A 13,653-nucleotide genomic window follows, 5' to 3' on the forward strand; every position below is an offset into this window, starting at 1 on the left:
ACCCGGCGGCGGGGAGCGGGGAGCGGCGGCGCCGTTTGGGGGCCGGACCGGAGCCCGGCGCTGTGCAGCGCCCCGCGCCCTGCCACGTCGGAGCTGCGCGGCCGCCGGGCGGGCTGCCCGCTGCCAACAACAACATGGTACCGCCGGGACGGGACGGGACGGGGCCGGGACCTCGGGCGGGATAGGGGAGAGGAGGGGAGGGCGGCGGGGTGAGCCGCGGCCGGGGCCGGGCCGGGCCTGGGCCTCTGCGGGCTGCCGGCACCGCGCCCCGAGCCCCGAGGCCCGGGCGTTGTCTGAGCGCGTCCCTTCCCCGCAGGTCTCCGTGATCAACACCGTGGACACCTCGCACGAGGACATGATCGTGAGTGCGGCCCTGCTGCCCCCACCGCCGGGAGGCGCGGCCCGGGGCCTGGGGCCTGCCCCTGCCCTGCTGAGCGCGGCTGGGAGCGGAGCTGGCGGGGCGCGGAGGGCTCCAGCGCTGAACGCCTCCGTGCCCGGCCCCGCTCGTGTGAAGCGAAACGCACGGGGAGCGGGCGGGGCAAACCCCGGGGGGGGGGGTTCGGGGGGGTGGGCAGCCGCTGTGCCTGTGCCCAGGTGTGGCTGGGAGCGGACACACGTGTGTGAGAGGGAGGATTTCAAAGCAACTTGTAAACGCAAGCACTGCGCTTAAATAATGGCATTTCAAGCCTAAATAAGGGTGCAGCATTTTTACACCAACGTTACACGACTAGAAACAAAGGTACGGTAGGTGATGGGGGCCTTAGGCCCAGAGGCCCCACGGCCCTGTCCTGGGGTGCTGTGTGTGCCCACCGCCTCCATGGGCTCTGGCCACGTAACGATTGTGTAGTGAGAACAGCGGCTGGGGGAGAAAAGACCCGTGCTTCACATAGATTGCTTACAAGCTATCCTCTTTAACCTGTCGTGCTGAGACTTGGTGTTCTTTTCACAATTCGTAGAGCTACTTTTAAAATGTAGGAATACTCATTAAGAAAGCAGAAGCCGGGTGTGCTGACAGCACCTCTCATTGCCTTACAGCACGATGCTCAGATGGATTACTATGGCACCCGGTTAGCAACCTGCTCTTCAGACAGATCCGTAAAAATCTTTGATGTTCGGAACGGAGGGCAAATCCTCATCGCTGACCTAAGAGGGTAAAGTGTCTTAAAAAGAAGTGGAAGCAGAAGTTTTTAGCGTTTTGTCACTTTCCCTTTTGGTAGCATCAGATGCACGGTAAATCCCTCTGGGGTAGTTCTTCCTGTTGCTGAATAACTGTTGGGAGCTGTGAGAGGGAACAGAGAGCCAGTTAAAAGTACAACTGCTTTTCTGATTCATTGCCAGCTTAAGACTTGTAATTTTCTACAAGTAAGCTCACCATCTTAATTGCTAGCATAAGGATAAATGGTTGGAGTTGTTTTCCATGGTAGTGGCTTTGCCCGCAGCCTTACATGCTATTTTTCATCTTGGTGTTACTCGTGTTCTTTGTGTCACTGTCCCAGCCATGTGCAGAGCACCAGTTCACGGTACGATGGCTGTCAAACAGCCACAACTGGAATTCGTTTCTCTCAGCTTTGTCCAAACAATGCTGTTTCTTGCAGGCATGAAGGTCCAGTGTGGCAAGTTGCATGGGCTCATCCGATGTATGGAAATATCTTGGCTTCCTGTTCCTATGACAGGAAGGTCATTATCTGGAAGGAAGAAAATGGCACGTGGGAAAAGACATACGAGTACACAGGGCACGACTCGTCAGGTGCGTGGTGTCTGGAGCTGGGACGTGAAACTGGGGTTATGAGGAGGGTTGGGGTTGGAATAAATCCATCGTTGTTAAGGAAGAAAGCCTCTTTCAGACAGACTGGTAGATTAATGGAGAGGCAGTAAGTCTACTCAGCACGGGGAAACATTGATGTAGTGGCATACTGCAGGATAAGCTGCCTTGATTCATACAGTGTGTGTATAGGAGTTGTTTTTACAAGGAAATCTGTTTCAAATAAGACAGGGTAGTGAATTGTTGAGGCAGTATCGTATGCACTGTGGGAAGGAAGGAAGGAGGGAAGGACTAAGCTGAGTTTTAGCATGCTGTGTTTTGTTTTCCAAGAGAGACTGTCTTGTTGAAATCATCGGTCTTACTGCAGGCAAACTTGAGAAGTCTCCACGTTTCTTAGTATTCCAAAGCCCACTGATACTGGCCACCTGACAAGGGAAAGAGACATGTCTTGCTCAGTATTATCCTCAAAGGCATTGACTAGAATGCTTTTAATCCATGCTTCTGAGGCCAGGCCTGGATTAAAAATGAGAAAAGGGCTTTTTCTTTGATACACACCTTTTGTTTGGTTACAAAACTAGACTTCCAATACTATGCTAGGCTATCAGCTTTTGCTCTAGAGCCAGTGATACTCTTGATATTCTTGCAGAGGATAGGCAGAGTTTTTTATCTCATTAAAAGTGCTGCATTGATGGTCTCTTTCAAAAATGGGGCCAAAATCAAAGGCAGTTTTCCATTATTCACTAATATTAGCCAGTGATTTGGTTAATCTTAGTCACTGTGTTACAACCCAGTCTGTCTCACCCCTCAGTGAACTCCGTCTGCTGGGCGCCACACGACTACGGATTGATACTGGCCTGCGGGAGCTCTGACGGAGCCATTTCGTTGTTGAGCTACACAGGTGATGGGCAATGGGAAGTCAAAAAGATCAGCAACGCACATACTGTAAGTCTGCGTCTTCGGAGCAGTGCAGAGTTCTTGGAGCTACGGATGATGTGTAGGCTGGATAAATACTGAAATACAATGAAATGTGAAACGTTCTCCAAAATCAAAACCAACTCGTTTTAAATAAATCCAGTGTAGGAAGGTATGATTTGTAGTAAGTAAAATAAGGTAGAAAAGACGTGAAAGCCATTCAATAGCACTGCTAATATGCCTTTATTAAACATTAGTGCTGTTCTGAAAGTACTTTGATACTAAGAACACGTCCTGCAATCTGGCTGTGAATAAACTGAAGCTGGAAAAACTTGTGATTTCCCCAAGCAGTGGGGATTTTTGCTTAAGTGCAACTTGATAAGCATCTAAGCCATTAATGACAGTGGCTTGCAATAACAGGAAATTGGGCTGTGGACCCGCGGATTCCTTCTGCTGCATTCCTAAATCTTAGCAACTGCATGTGTCTTGCATCTTTTCCTTTTTTAATCTGTCTCTGCTGTTTACGTATCTAAGATGATATTTGCCCAGTTACTTAGTTACCTAAGGCTTTCTGAATAAATGCCCTGTTGAGACTAGACTGTATCTGGAATTCTTATTCATCCAGTATCCATCCAGCATTGCACAAGAATTCTAGTTTCCTAAACAGGGCTTATTTCTCCTCCTCCCACCCCAAAATAGCCAGTATGCTAGGTGTCCTCTGCCCCCTCAGCAGCTTTCTATTTATTTAAAGCAAGCAACTTTTAGTAATGACTTTTTTTTTTCCCCTTAACTAGATTGGATGTAACGCAGTTAGCTGGGCTCCTGCTGTTGTACCAGGCAGCCTTATAGAACAACCATCTGGTCAAAAACCAAACTACATCAAAAGGTTTGCATCTGGTGGCTGTGACAACCTTGTGAAGATCTGGAAGTAAGTGCTCAGTTGCCAGTTCTCAGAACCTTTAAAATGTGTTCTTCTTTATAGTCTCTGAACATCCCTGTTGGCATCTCTATGCTTTCATTTTAAATTATTATTCTTTCTAGAGAAATACTTCAAAACTAGAAACAACTTGGTGACTTCCAAATAGTTACAGCAATTCATGTCAGACCTGCTTAATCTTGTCTTGAAAAGTGGCTTTTTAATCATTGTTGATTACATTTGTTATTTGGAAAATAGCAGATCTTTGCACAGCAACTGAAGACCAGTTACTCTTGTCCTGTGCTGCATTCTGTCCTCTTGACTGGATTCTGTGTAAGCCATAGAGTCTTTTTTGGAGAAGAGTAGGAAACGGTTGTGCTTTGTATTGGTTGGATGAACCAGGAGTCTGAAAGCTACGAAAACCATCTTCCAGAACAGGAGCTGGAAAGTATGACTGTCTGCTGCTGCCGCCACCCTTCTAACTGTATAAATGTGTTTTCAGAGAAGAAGACGGTCAGTGGAAAGAAGAGCAGAAGCTGGAGGCTCACAGTGACTGGGTTCGAGACGTAGCCTGGGCTCCATCCATAGGTTTGCCAACAAGCACCATTGCTAGCTGCTCACAGGTGAGGCTTCCTTTGGAGTGGCAGGGGCAGGCTCTCATTGCTTCCATTGCCATTTACAAGAGAAAAGGGGAAGGAAGTAAAGGAATAGTAAAGGTAGAACTGTTGTAACAGGTCCTCTTGGTAATCCTCTTCTGTATCTGGGCCTGTGCTTGAAGGCCTTTGAGTCCTGTTCCCAGCAAACTCAGAGGCCCAAGGGAAGTATTTCTGGACAAAGGTTTGTGTGGGTGTGGCTCTGTGCCAAGTACTACCTTTGGGTTTGAGAAGTGTGAGCAGAAGGGGCTCACTGTAAGGAAGGGCTTCACACTGAAGTTTGTATTTTAATGTCTCTAGACCAAACTCACTGCGCTTCTAGCAAAAACTACTGTTTTCTAGTAACTTGCATTCTTAATCATTGTCAGCTCTGATGTCCTCATGCTTCATATTGACTCTAGTGTTTCTGCTGCTTATAGGAATTCTGGAACTGCTTGATTTTATAGCAAGAGGGCGACTCAGTAAGCTGCTAACTTGCTGTCATGAGATTAGAAAAGAAAATACCAGCAGATACATATGTATTTTGAGAGTATTCCCCTGGTCTTTGCAAGTTGTCTCTTGTGTGCAGTTTTCCTCATCAGAGCTGTGCTTACATCTTGCCTTTGCCTGTAGTAAGAACAAAGCCCCTTTGCTTTTGTGTTGAGCAAAAATCGATGTAAACACATCTAGAGCTCCTAGCAGAGCTGGGACGTGCAAGTACGGTCATAACTGGAAATGCAAGCAAGCTTGGTTTTTCTGTTAAAACTAGTGGTCCAACCAACTCAGCGTTCTTGCTTTTACAGGATGGCAGAGTGTTTATCTGGACGTGTGATGATGCCTCTGGAAATTCGTGGTCCCCAAAACTGCTGCACAAGTTCAATGATGTTGTCTGGCATGTGAGTTGGTCCATTACTGCAAATATTCTTGCAGTGTCCGGAGGAGACAATAAAGTGAGTACTGCTGCCTCAGCTTTTACTCTTGCATGTGCTATTTTCAGAACAGCTGGGATGAGACAGGGTATTCTCGCTTCTGTTGTTTGAATCAAGACTGTTAAAGATACTGCTTTGCTGCAAGTGTTGTTTTTGTGTTTTTTTTTTCTTTTGGATTACCAAAAGGGGAGGAAAGACCCTAACCTCTGGCAAACTGCTCTCACTGCATTCTTACTCCTTAATGGAGACTGGAAATGCAGGCTTAATTTCATTTTGTAGGATACTGCCACCAGATTTCACTCTCCCCCTCTATCAGTGGATAATTTAGTACACAGTGATAACTAGTTGATAACTTAGACATCCCTGCAGTGCCTGACTTCTGTAGTTTGGTGATGGGCTACAACTACAGGTGTGATCATTACAAGGAAACGAGAAACTGAGAATATGTTACAGCTGAAACTTCTTTCTGCTCTGTTTTCAAGGTCACGCTATGGAAAGAATCAGTAGATGGACTGTGGGCATGCATCAGTGATGTCAACAAGGGCCAAGGAGGAGTGTCTGCCGTTACAGAGGGGCAGCAGAATGAGCAGTGATGCAGGAGTGAGCAGTCCAGCAGCAGGAAGTGATCACTAATACCTGATTTGCAATGTTTCTTGACTCAGATGAGAACTGGTTTTATCTAAACTGGATGTGAACTTGGGAAATAATTATCCAATTTTATGAGCACTCTATAACCAATGCTGGGAGGCTACAATGTGTTGATAATCAGCCTTAATTGACATTCCCTTAAATTAAAGGTGAATATCAGAGCAAAGTACTGTGCCTTGTGCTACTCCTTGGTGCTGTAAAAGTTGTACCCTGCCTTCTGGTTTAGGGATCAGATTTAATTGGATATGCTGGGGTCAGACTTCCTGCACTTGAGTAGGAGCAGGAGGAGGCAGGCTGTCACGGTGCCGATGCCTGAACCCTTCTGTGCATGGGGACAAGTGTTCTGGCCATTCAAGTGGGGGGGAGGGCTGGTGGAGTTACCAACAGGAGGTGATGTCCTGGCAGTAGTGAAGTGGTGCTTAGATCCTCCCCCAAAAAACATGCTTTATGTGGGTACATGAAAGTCTCCATGTTTTCCTGAAGATTAAAGGAGTAGTGGAATGCATATGTATTTTGCTTTACAGTAATCTCAAACCTGGTTATTTAACCAACATCAACAAATCAAAATACAATTTGGAGGTTGTTGTTTGTTTTTTTTTTTGGCCATACATACCACACTTCTGTACTGTACCTCAGGTTTTTGTTTAGATACCAACGGAATAAAATCTTATTGCTTAAAGCCTGGTTTGCTGCATTTGGTAATCTTTCACGGGGGCCTTATCAGGTTTGTCTACAGCCTACCTTTAAACACGCAGCAGTGTGGTGGTCTCTCATCTATGGTACTAGCTTTGTAGCAGATGGGAAGTTAGTAGTCCACTGGAGTCTAACGGTACACACTGTAAGAAGGAAGAAAATGAAAACATGTTTGAATACAGCTGTGAAGGCAAGTGATACCCCCTCCTGGAATAGGTCTTACTGAGGGCAGAACTTTATTCTCTTGCCTGAATTGCAGTGGCATGTAACAGGTGTGTAAGGCTCAAACAAACCAGTTTTCAGCATGTTATCAGCTAAAAGCTGAAGCACTCTTCACACCCCACAAAAGGGGAAGCACTTAACTAAAAGGTCCCATTTTTCCTTGATGCTTCATACCTGTTCTCTAAAGTAGTGGTTCCAATGCATGCTCTTCATTTTCACTTAGTTGAGGATGGTGTTCTCCTCTAGAAGAACCTTATTTCTGAAGCTATCTATAATAGCTAAATAACATCCTAGTTTCTCCAACAAAACCACAAATTAATTACCTCCCTATATACCAAAGCAGCATGCAATGTTCCTGTTCTTGCTTAAACGCATGGTAGCCTTCACACACACACACAAAGTTGTCTAACAGTTTTACATTCAGACTTGCTTTGAAATCACGCAGCAAAGTAGTGTGTTCTTTCATTTTTCATTTCTATTAAGATCTTAACTGCTAAACTGAAAAGGCTGCCTTACATTCCCAGGATCTTACCCCTTCTCCATTTTTCAGCATGCAATATCTGATCAATGTAACATTTTGTTTTTAAAGTAATGGAAGCAATGTTTCCTAGGTACCATCTTCAGTTCCAGTCTTTCAGTAAAAGACAACAAAATTTGATAAAACAGAACCCAGTTACACCATTTCAGATAACAATAAAAATGCTTTGAGGCATTTCCTTTTTGAAAAATACACATTACAGCCATTAATTTTTAAAAAGAACAATGTTAACGCCATGGGAAGAAAAACAAAAACAAAACCTCTCACTCCAGTCCCTACACCATTTCATTATAAATAAAAACAAACGCAGCAACGGATGTATGCAGTTTGCACCTTTCTGTTGATTTTGTTATCTTACAAGCTGACCGAGTTTCCAAGGAATGTGAGTACATATCAGGCTGCATTTCCAGAAATGTCATGGCACAGAACAAATATTCCTCTCTCTATAAAATGCTTCGGAAAGCAGCAGCTTGGTGTAGCTACAAAACTACCCAAGTGACGTGTTGGAGGATCTCTGGCTTCTGCTGGTTTTCCCGTGTAATTCCTCTCTGCTAACCCATCGGCTCCATCAGTTGCAGTTATTACAATTTAGTTACAGAAGAAATCACTGTAAGTAGTAATCTCTTTTTGTCCTTTTGCATGGAACAAATGTGTTTTCACATTCATTTTTAGAAATGACTTCAAGTCATTCAAGTCAGGAGAAACATTTTCACTGGATCGGGAATCAATTAAATACAGAGATTATAAAATGAGTTTAATTTTTCATTCTGTTTTTAGGTTTGACACACCACCTAATGAAGCAAATCATGTTTCTCAGAGGTACTCTGCTGGGAATTCTCCTTTTTAGCATCCTCCGGACAGAAACTGCTTTGGCTGGCTCTAGTTTTTTAAGCCCTGAATTTAAAAAAATACAGGTAAAATTTGTGAATAATACTTTTTCAAAATTGTCCTCCTCCATAATTCCTTAAAGCCCAGATTCTTTACAACATTCAGTGTAGGTTTTAGAAGATAGTTTCTGGAGGAGGAAGGAGTTATTCCAGAGAACTACCGTAACAAACCATTAGTGTAGAATCCATGCTCTGAGAATACACTAATCTCACTCACTAAGAATGAATCAATTAAAAAAAAAGAACAACTGAAGACAGAGCAGCCATTTAAATAATTTGTTAAACCACATAATTTTGTTAAACCCAATCCCCGTTAAAGTGAACGCAGCGATAGCAGTGCTGTTGTTCTATACCTACACAGCCACCTAACTTTAAAAGAAGCCTCTGATGCCCTTACCCAATTGGCAGTATCTGTGTTAATTACAGGTTCTGATTCCCCACGACAGAGTAGTTTGAGCATGGAAAGACTACATGGATGTTATTTTGCTTGCTTTCTAGCAACAAAATGATCCAACAAAAACAACAGCAAAAATACATCGCCGAGGCACAGAAGGCTTCTGGGATACAGATAAAGCAGGGGCAGAAGATGGCAATGACAGTATTGAACTCAAGGTTCGTATTTGTGCCCACATACAAGTTCAGGAGATGGGCTTGGGGTGGGAATACTCCTTCTCTCACAGGAGGTAGTACATCTGAAAGCCACTATCAGGTTTAATTTGAAAGTCAAGTAGAAGACACATGAAATCTGCTAGCACTGATGGTATGAAATAATTTAAAATTATCTGCACTAAGATCCCAATCTGCTGTTAAGGATTCACTTACATTTCAGAGCTAACATATAACAATACGAGTTCCTTGCTGTTTTCTCTCCTCCGGTTTGCTGTGCAGTTTGGCCTGCAGCAGCTAGATGCTGTGTTTGTCAGGTACTGATCACACGCCTCAGCACCATTAAAGGAACAGATAACATTCGTATACCTTTTGTGCATCATCACGCACATGCATGAAGTTAACCTGCAGGGTCCTGGTCCAAAAATTGTCCATTAAACTCTGTCTTTTAATGTTTTTACAGTTTCATGTTCCCTTTGAAATTGGTGTCAAGATAACAGAAGAGGAGTATCAAGAGTATGGACAAACACTGGAGAAGATGCTACAAGACATTCTCAAAGACAATGCTAAAGGTACTTTCAACCAAATCATAGCAGCAGAGATTTATATATATACATACATGTATATGTGATATATTTATCATCTAAGTTGTTATGTAAAGCAATCATAGCAGCATTTTAGAAGTGATTGGGTAGAAGTTACCACTATGAGAACTGCTAAAATATCTGATGTTCAGAAAATGCAGAAAATGCTAATTGAACTTTGAACAACCACATCAGAGTACCTTAGGAAGCAGGGGAAGGCTTCCTTTCCTTACACTGCCCATCTTTTTTCTTTTTTTTTTTTTTCTTTTTTTCTTTTTTTTTTTTTTTCCCAATGCCCTCAGTTCCCAGCATTTCCATATCTTCTCAGCTATGTCCTTCATATTTTTCATGCCAAAACGTGTCAAAATCAGTATCTTATTGTTAACTAGAATGGCTCTAGCTGTTTCACTGATAAAGTTCTAATGACTAACTCCTACCACAAACTGATTTTTTATTTATTTATTTATTTTTTACTTTTACAGCCTTTCTCTCTGTATTTGCATTCATCTATATTAAGATCTCCTTTCCAAATCTTTTAACGTGTATGTCAGTCTCCGTATCTGTATTACACATTCCAACTACAAATCACCTCAGGCTTCCTCTTTCACCTTGCTTTTCAGGATCCCAAGATTCTGCCCCAAGCTCTTCTCTGTTCTTCTCTAAAGTCCTTCTGAAAGGCTACTTCTATGGCCATTACACAGACAAGACAGCGTTATGCATTCCTGCCCATGTAGAATGTAACTATGTGAAAGGCTTCTGCCTTCTGTCTTCTTTTGAGTGCTTGTGGCACTTCTGGACAGATTATCAAAACAGGATTTTCAGAAGAATACTACAATTTTCAAAATAATCTCTCTTTTGCCTTTTTAGAAACTCCAGTGAAAAGCTGAGGCAAGCTGAAGGACAACCACAGCACTTGATGAGCTGATTTAAGTTCTACTTTAAAATGCAATTATTACTGATTTCACAGCTGTTAAGAAGGAAGTACATGCACCTGTGTAGTTTGCCCTGACAAAAAGACATCATACAGATGGACTTTTAAGTAAAAATACAAGATCTACAACCAAAAATAGTACAGGGCAATGTTCATTGCAGGTGGATGTGTAGGCTTATTTCCTCTTTTCCTTAGTAACTACTGTGATTATTCTAAATGACATGCTTGAAATCTATATGAAACTCGTCTAGAACTGATGGAAACATCTTCTTACGCTTCTGTACACATCTATAATAGAAAATAAAGCTAATGCTGAAACTGCAATTACTTGTTATTTTTAAGAGTATCTCAAATTAGACAGTTCATGTAATAAACTGCAAACTAGATGCACATGGAATCAACTTTCAGTTGCCAAATTGTCAATGGAGGTGTTAACATGGATATTATCAGAGAAATTATCCAATATCTCTTCCAGTTAAAAAAAAATAATCCAGTTAACTTACTTGAATTCAGAACTATCTCCATACTAATACTGAGTATCAGAGGGAAACAAGGTAATTTTGGTGCTACACACGCATACACCACTGTGCTCCACTGTAGCACATATTCTCTTCTGTACCTAAGCATTTGCATGCTTCCAAAAAGGCTAAATGAATGCCCCTATGGAGATCGATGAATCCGTGAAGGTTTTTTGGACTTCACTCCTCAAGACATTCTGTAAAGTACTCTTGAACAAGCTAATGTGATATGGGTAAACACAACTGCAACAGACAGTTCTTAGCTGTGTTTCGTTTTCCTGACACAGAATTAATTGCCCAGCTGAAGTGATCCCTCTGCACGGCACACAACAAGCACGGCTTGTGTTACATACTCCACCCGAAGACAAACCAGAATTGGGCATCTTGTTGAGCAGAACATTCTAAGGTTGCCAAACAACAAAACAAACAAACAAAAAAAACCCTTTTTACCTAAATGTGTGCAGTATTTTCTATTTTGCAAATACAACATCAACCTCAAGAGGGTAGCATAGCCTAGTAACGCACTGCTTTCTTACGGACAAAATGGGTCCGATGTGCTTATCTGCCTAGAAGGCAGAGGAAGCATCAGATTCTACAAATAATCTGTTCAAACGAATTTTTCTTACAGTCTCTCTTCCTTTGTAGGCAGAAGAATAAGTAAGCAAAGCAGTGAATCCCGCAGAGAGGTCCTAGAAGTGCTCAGGAATGGTTCCACATCGCTGCAGATGGCAGTAAAGCGATGGCTAAAGATAAGAACGAAGCACTGGATGGGAATTGTTACTGCCTGATTTGGAGAATAGAGACTAAACTTAGTGAGAGGTCCAAGACAGCACCTCTCTCTTTTGAGTTAACTACTTTTGAGCTCTCTAGCTAACTGTGAAGAATAATGGAAATTCAACTAGCAGGTTAAAAGCTTAAAAGCTAAGGGAAATTCTCTTAAATAGCATCACCTGTGACCTGTTTCCACACGAAAAGGGGCTAATAATCACTGGAACCATTTTTTGGTTTGTTTTTAATGCAAGATGTTCACTTTGTATACTATCAGTTTCAAAACACTTTGTCACCGTCAGATTCCCTACAGTTTTGCTCTCATCACGCTTAACCTCAGAGTAAAACACATCAGAATTTGTCTATTTATATGGTAGCATTAGCTGATAGTTAGACATCACGGGATATTCAATGAGATTCAGACAACGTTACCGAGTTATACGAACAAAGCTAGGGTAAATAGTTAAAGAGCTTGCGACTGGTTTTGACAACAAAATACTTGATGTACGTTATGGTTTCATGGCCTCACTTCAGATAAAAATTTGCCTTTTCATAAGCCTGATGGTCTACAGGAAGCAGCCAAATACAGTAAGCAAAGCAAAAAAGAAAGTAATTCTGTTGCAACAAAGGATTTTTACACCAGCTTCCTATGTAAAGAGAAGTCCTTTCACAATCCATGATGTTTTTCATTGCAGTTTGTTGCAAGACCAGTGAGTGAAGATTTGAAAGACTTCCAGGGAGAGGTATTACTTCGTGACTAGAGTCGGAGCGCTGGGAACAGCACCAGAAGTCACAGATGACGTTAGATTGCCCTCCCAAGAGTCATTAACAGCAGAAAAAGGAAATGATGAGTAAAACCTGAAGGATGAATTTACACTTGCATTTACCATAGCATCATAGAATCATTCAGGTTGGAAAAGCCCTGTAAGATCATCAGGTCCAACCTTTAACCTAGTTCTGAAGTCCGCCACTAAAGCACATCGCTAAGCTCAACATCTGCACATTTCTTGAAGACCTCCAGGGACGGTGCCTCAGCCACTTCCCTGGGCAGCCTGTTCCAACACCTCACAACCGTCTCAGTGAAGGAATTTCCCCTAATATCCAACCTAAACTTCCCCTGGTTCAACCTGAGGCCATTTCCCTTCATTTTACCGCTTGGTGCTCGGGAGAAGAGCCCAATCCCCACATCACCCCAACCTCCTTTAAGGCGAAGTACAGCAAGGGCTGCCCTGAGCCTCCTCTGCAGGCCGAACACCCCCAGCTCCCCCAGCCGCAGACCCACAGAGCCTTTCCGGGCTTGTTTTCGGTGACTGAACCAAATACTGGCTGGAAAATGCTGTTGGCAGAAGCTTTGTGGGACTGACTGGTGATGAGCAGTGACACCACATCATTTTATTGTGTGTGTGTTTTTATATGACTACGACTATGGCTTTGTGCTTTCAGACACAGGCAGCTCCCCTCAGGCAGCCCGGGGAGGCGCCCCCAGCCCCACTCCACGCCCCGCAGGCCGCCTCCACAGCGGAGCCTCAGGGGACAGCCCGGGGGCGGGACCTGCGGCCGGGCCCCGGCGCCGATTGGCTGTCCCGGGGCGGCTCCTGGCACCGATTGGCCGGGCCGGGCCGGGCGGGAAGCGCTGTGAGGAAGCAGGCACGTGGTAATTAGCGCCAGGCACGTGACTCGTTAATGAAGCGCGAACTCATGATGAGGTGCGAACAAAGATGTTGAGGCGCTTCCCCGTGAACACGTTACTTCAGGAGGCTGGACTAGGGCAGTTGTCTGTGCTATGACTCACAAAAAAGCAGGATGCAGAGACAGGGCTTTTTTTTTTTTTTTTTTTTTTTTTTAATTTATTATTCTCCAAAATAGTATTGAGAGTACAAACTTGCCAAGTCGAGGCTAAAACCTACATCGTTTTGAATAGCCAGCAGCTGTGTAACAGAGCATCATTACTGTAAGACTACACAGTACATTACATACGTTACATTACGCTTATGTAACCCTACAAGATACATATTACCTCAGAGTATTTTAAAATTCACATAGAATAACAGCTGGATTCTGTCACTATTTTTACAGCTCCAGTATTTTTGCTCCGCAGTATAAGGGG

The 13,653-nt window shown here is 43.4% G+C and overlaps 2 protein-coding genes and 1 long non-coding RNA gene across 4 annotated transcripts; 2 read left to right on the forward strand and 1 right to left on the reverse strand.

Moving 5' to 3' along the window:
* The first annotated feature begins 2 nt into the window (after nucleotides 1-2).
* Nucleotides 3-6,483, forward strand: SEC13 (SEC13 homolog, nuclear pore and COPII coat complex component). Its single transcript, XM_038185679.2, has 9 exons — nucleotides 3-137; nucleotides 317-361; nucleotides 1,036-1,151; nucleotides 1,596-1,747; nucleotides 2,571-2,704; nucleotides 3,469-3,602; nucleotides 4,093-4,213; nucleotides 5,026-5,172; nucleotides 5,634-6,483. Exons 1-9 carry the CDS (start codon nucleotides 135-137, stop codon nucleotides 5,742-5,744), a joined length of 963 nt encoding a protein of 320 aa, XP_038041607.1. The 5' UTR covers nucleotides 3-134; the 3' UTR covers nucleotides 5,745-6,483.
* On the reverse strand, nucleotides 6,329-12,980 carry LOC119718187 (uncharacterized). The gene is made up of 2 exons (XR_005268988.2): nucleotides 12,699-12,980; nucleotides 6,329-6,635 (listed from the first exon to the last, which is right to left on the reverse strand). It is a non-coding gene; the product is annotated as an uncharacterized lncRNA (long non-coding RNA).
* Nucleotides 7,222-10,735, forward strand: GHRL (ghrelin and obestatin prepropeptide). 2 transcript variants are annotated; one of them, XM_072044090.1, is made up of 5 exons: nucleotides 7,223-7,861; nucleotides 8,030-8,166; nucleotides 8,638-8,751; nucleotides 9,209-9,317; nucleotides 10,197-10,735. In XM_072044090.1, the coding sequence occupies exons 2-5, from the start codon at nucleotides 8,047-8,049 to the stop codon at nucleotides 10,214-10,216; spliced, it is 363 nt and encodes a 120-aa protein (XP_071900191.1). In that variant the 5' UTR covers nucleotides 7,223-7,861; nucleotides 8,030-8,046; the 3' UTR covers nucleotides 10,217-10,735. The 2 variants fall into 2 exon arrangements, with proteins under 2 accessions (XP_021122857.4, XP_071900191.1); XM_021267182.4 differs by having other exon boundaries at nucleotides 7,222-8,166.
* Nucleotides 12,981-13,653: the final 673 nt, after the last annotated feature.

This window comes from Anas platyrhynchos, chromosome 13 (genome assembly GCF_047663525.1).
Source record: "Anas platyrhynchos isolate ZD024472 breed Pekin duck chromosome 13, IASCAAS_PekinDuck_T2T, whole genome shotgun sequence".
Lineage (NCBI taxonomy): Eukaryota > Metazoa > Chordata > Aves > Anseriformes > Anatidae > Anas > Anas platyrhynchos.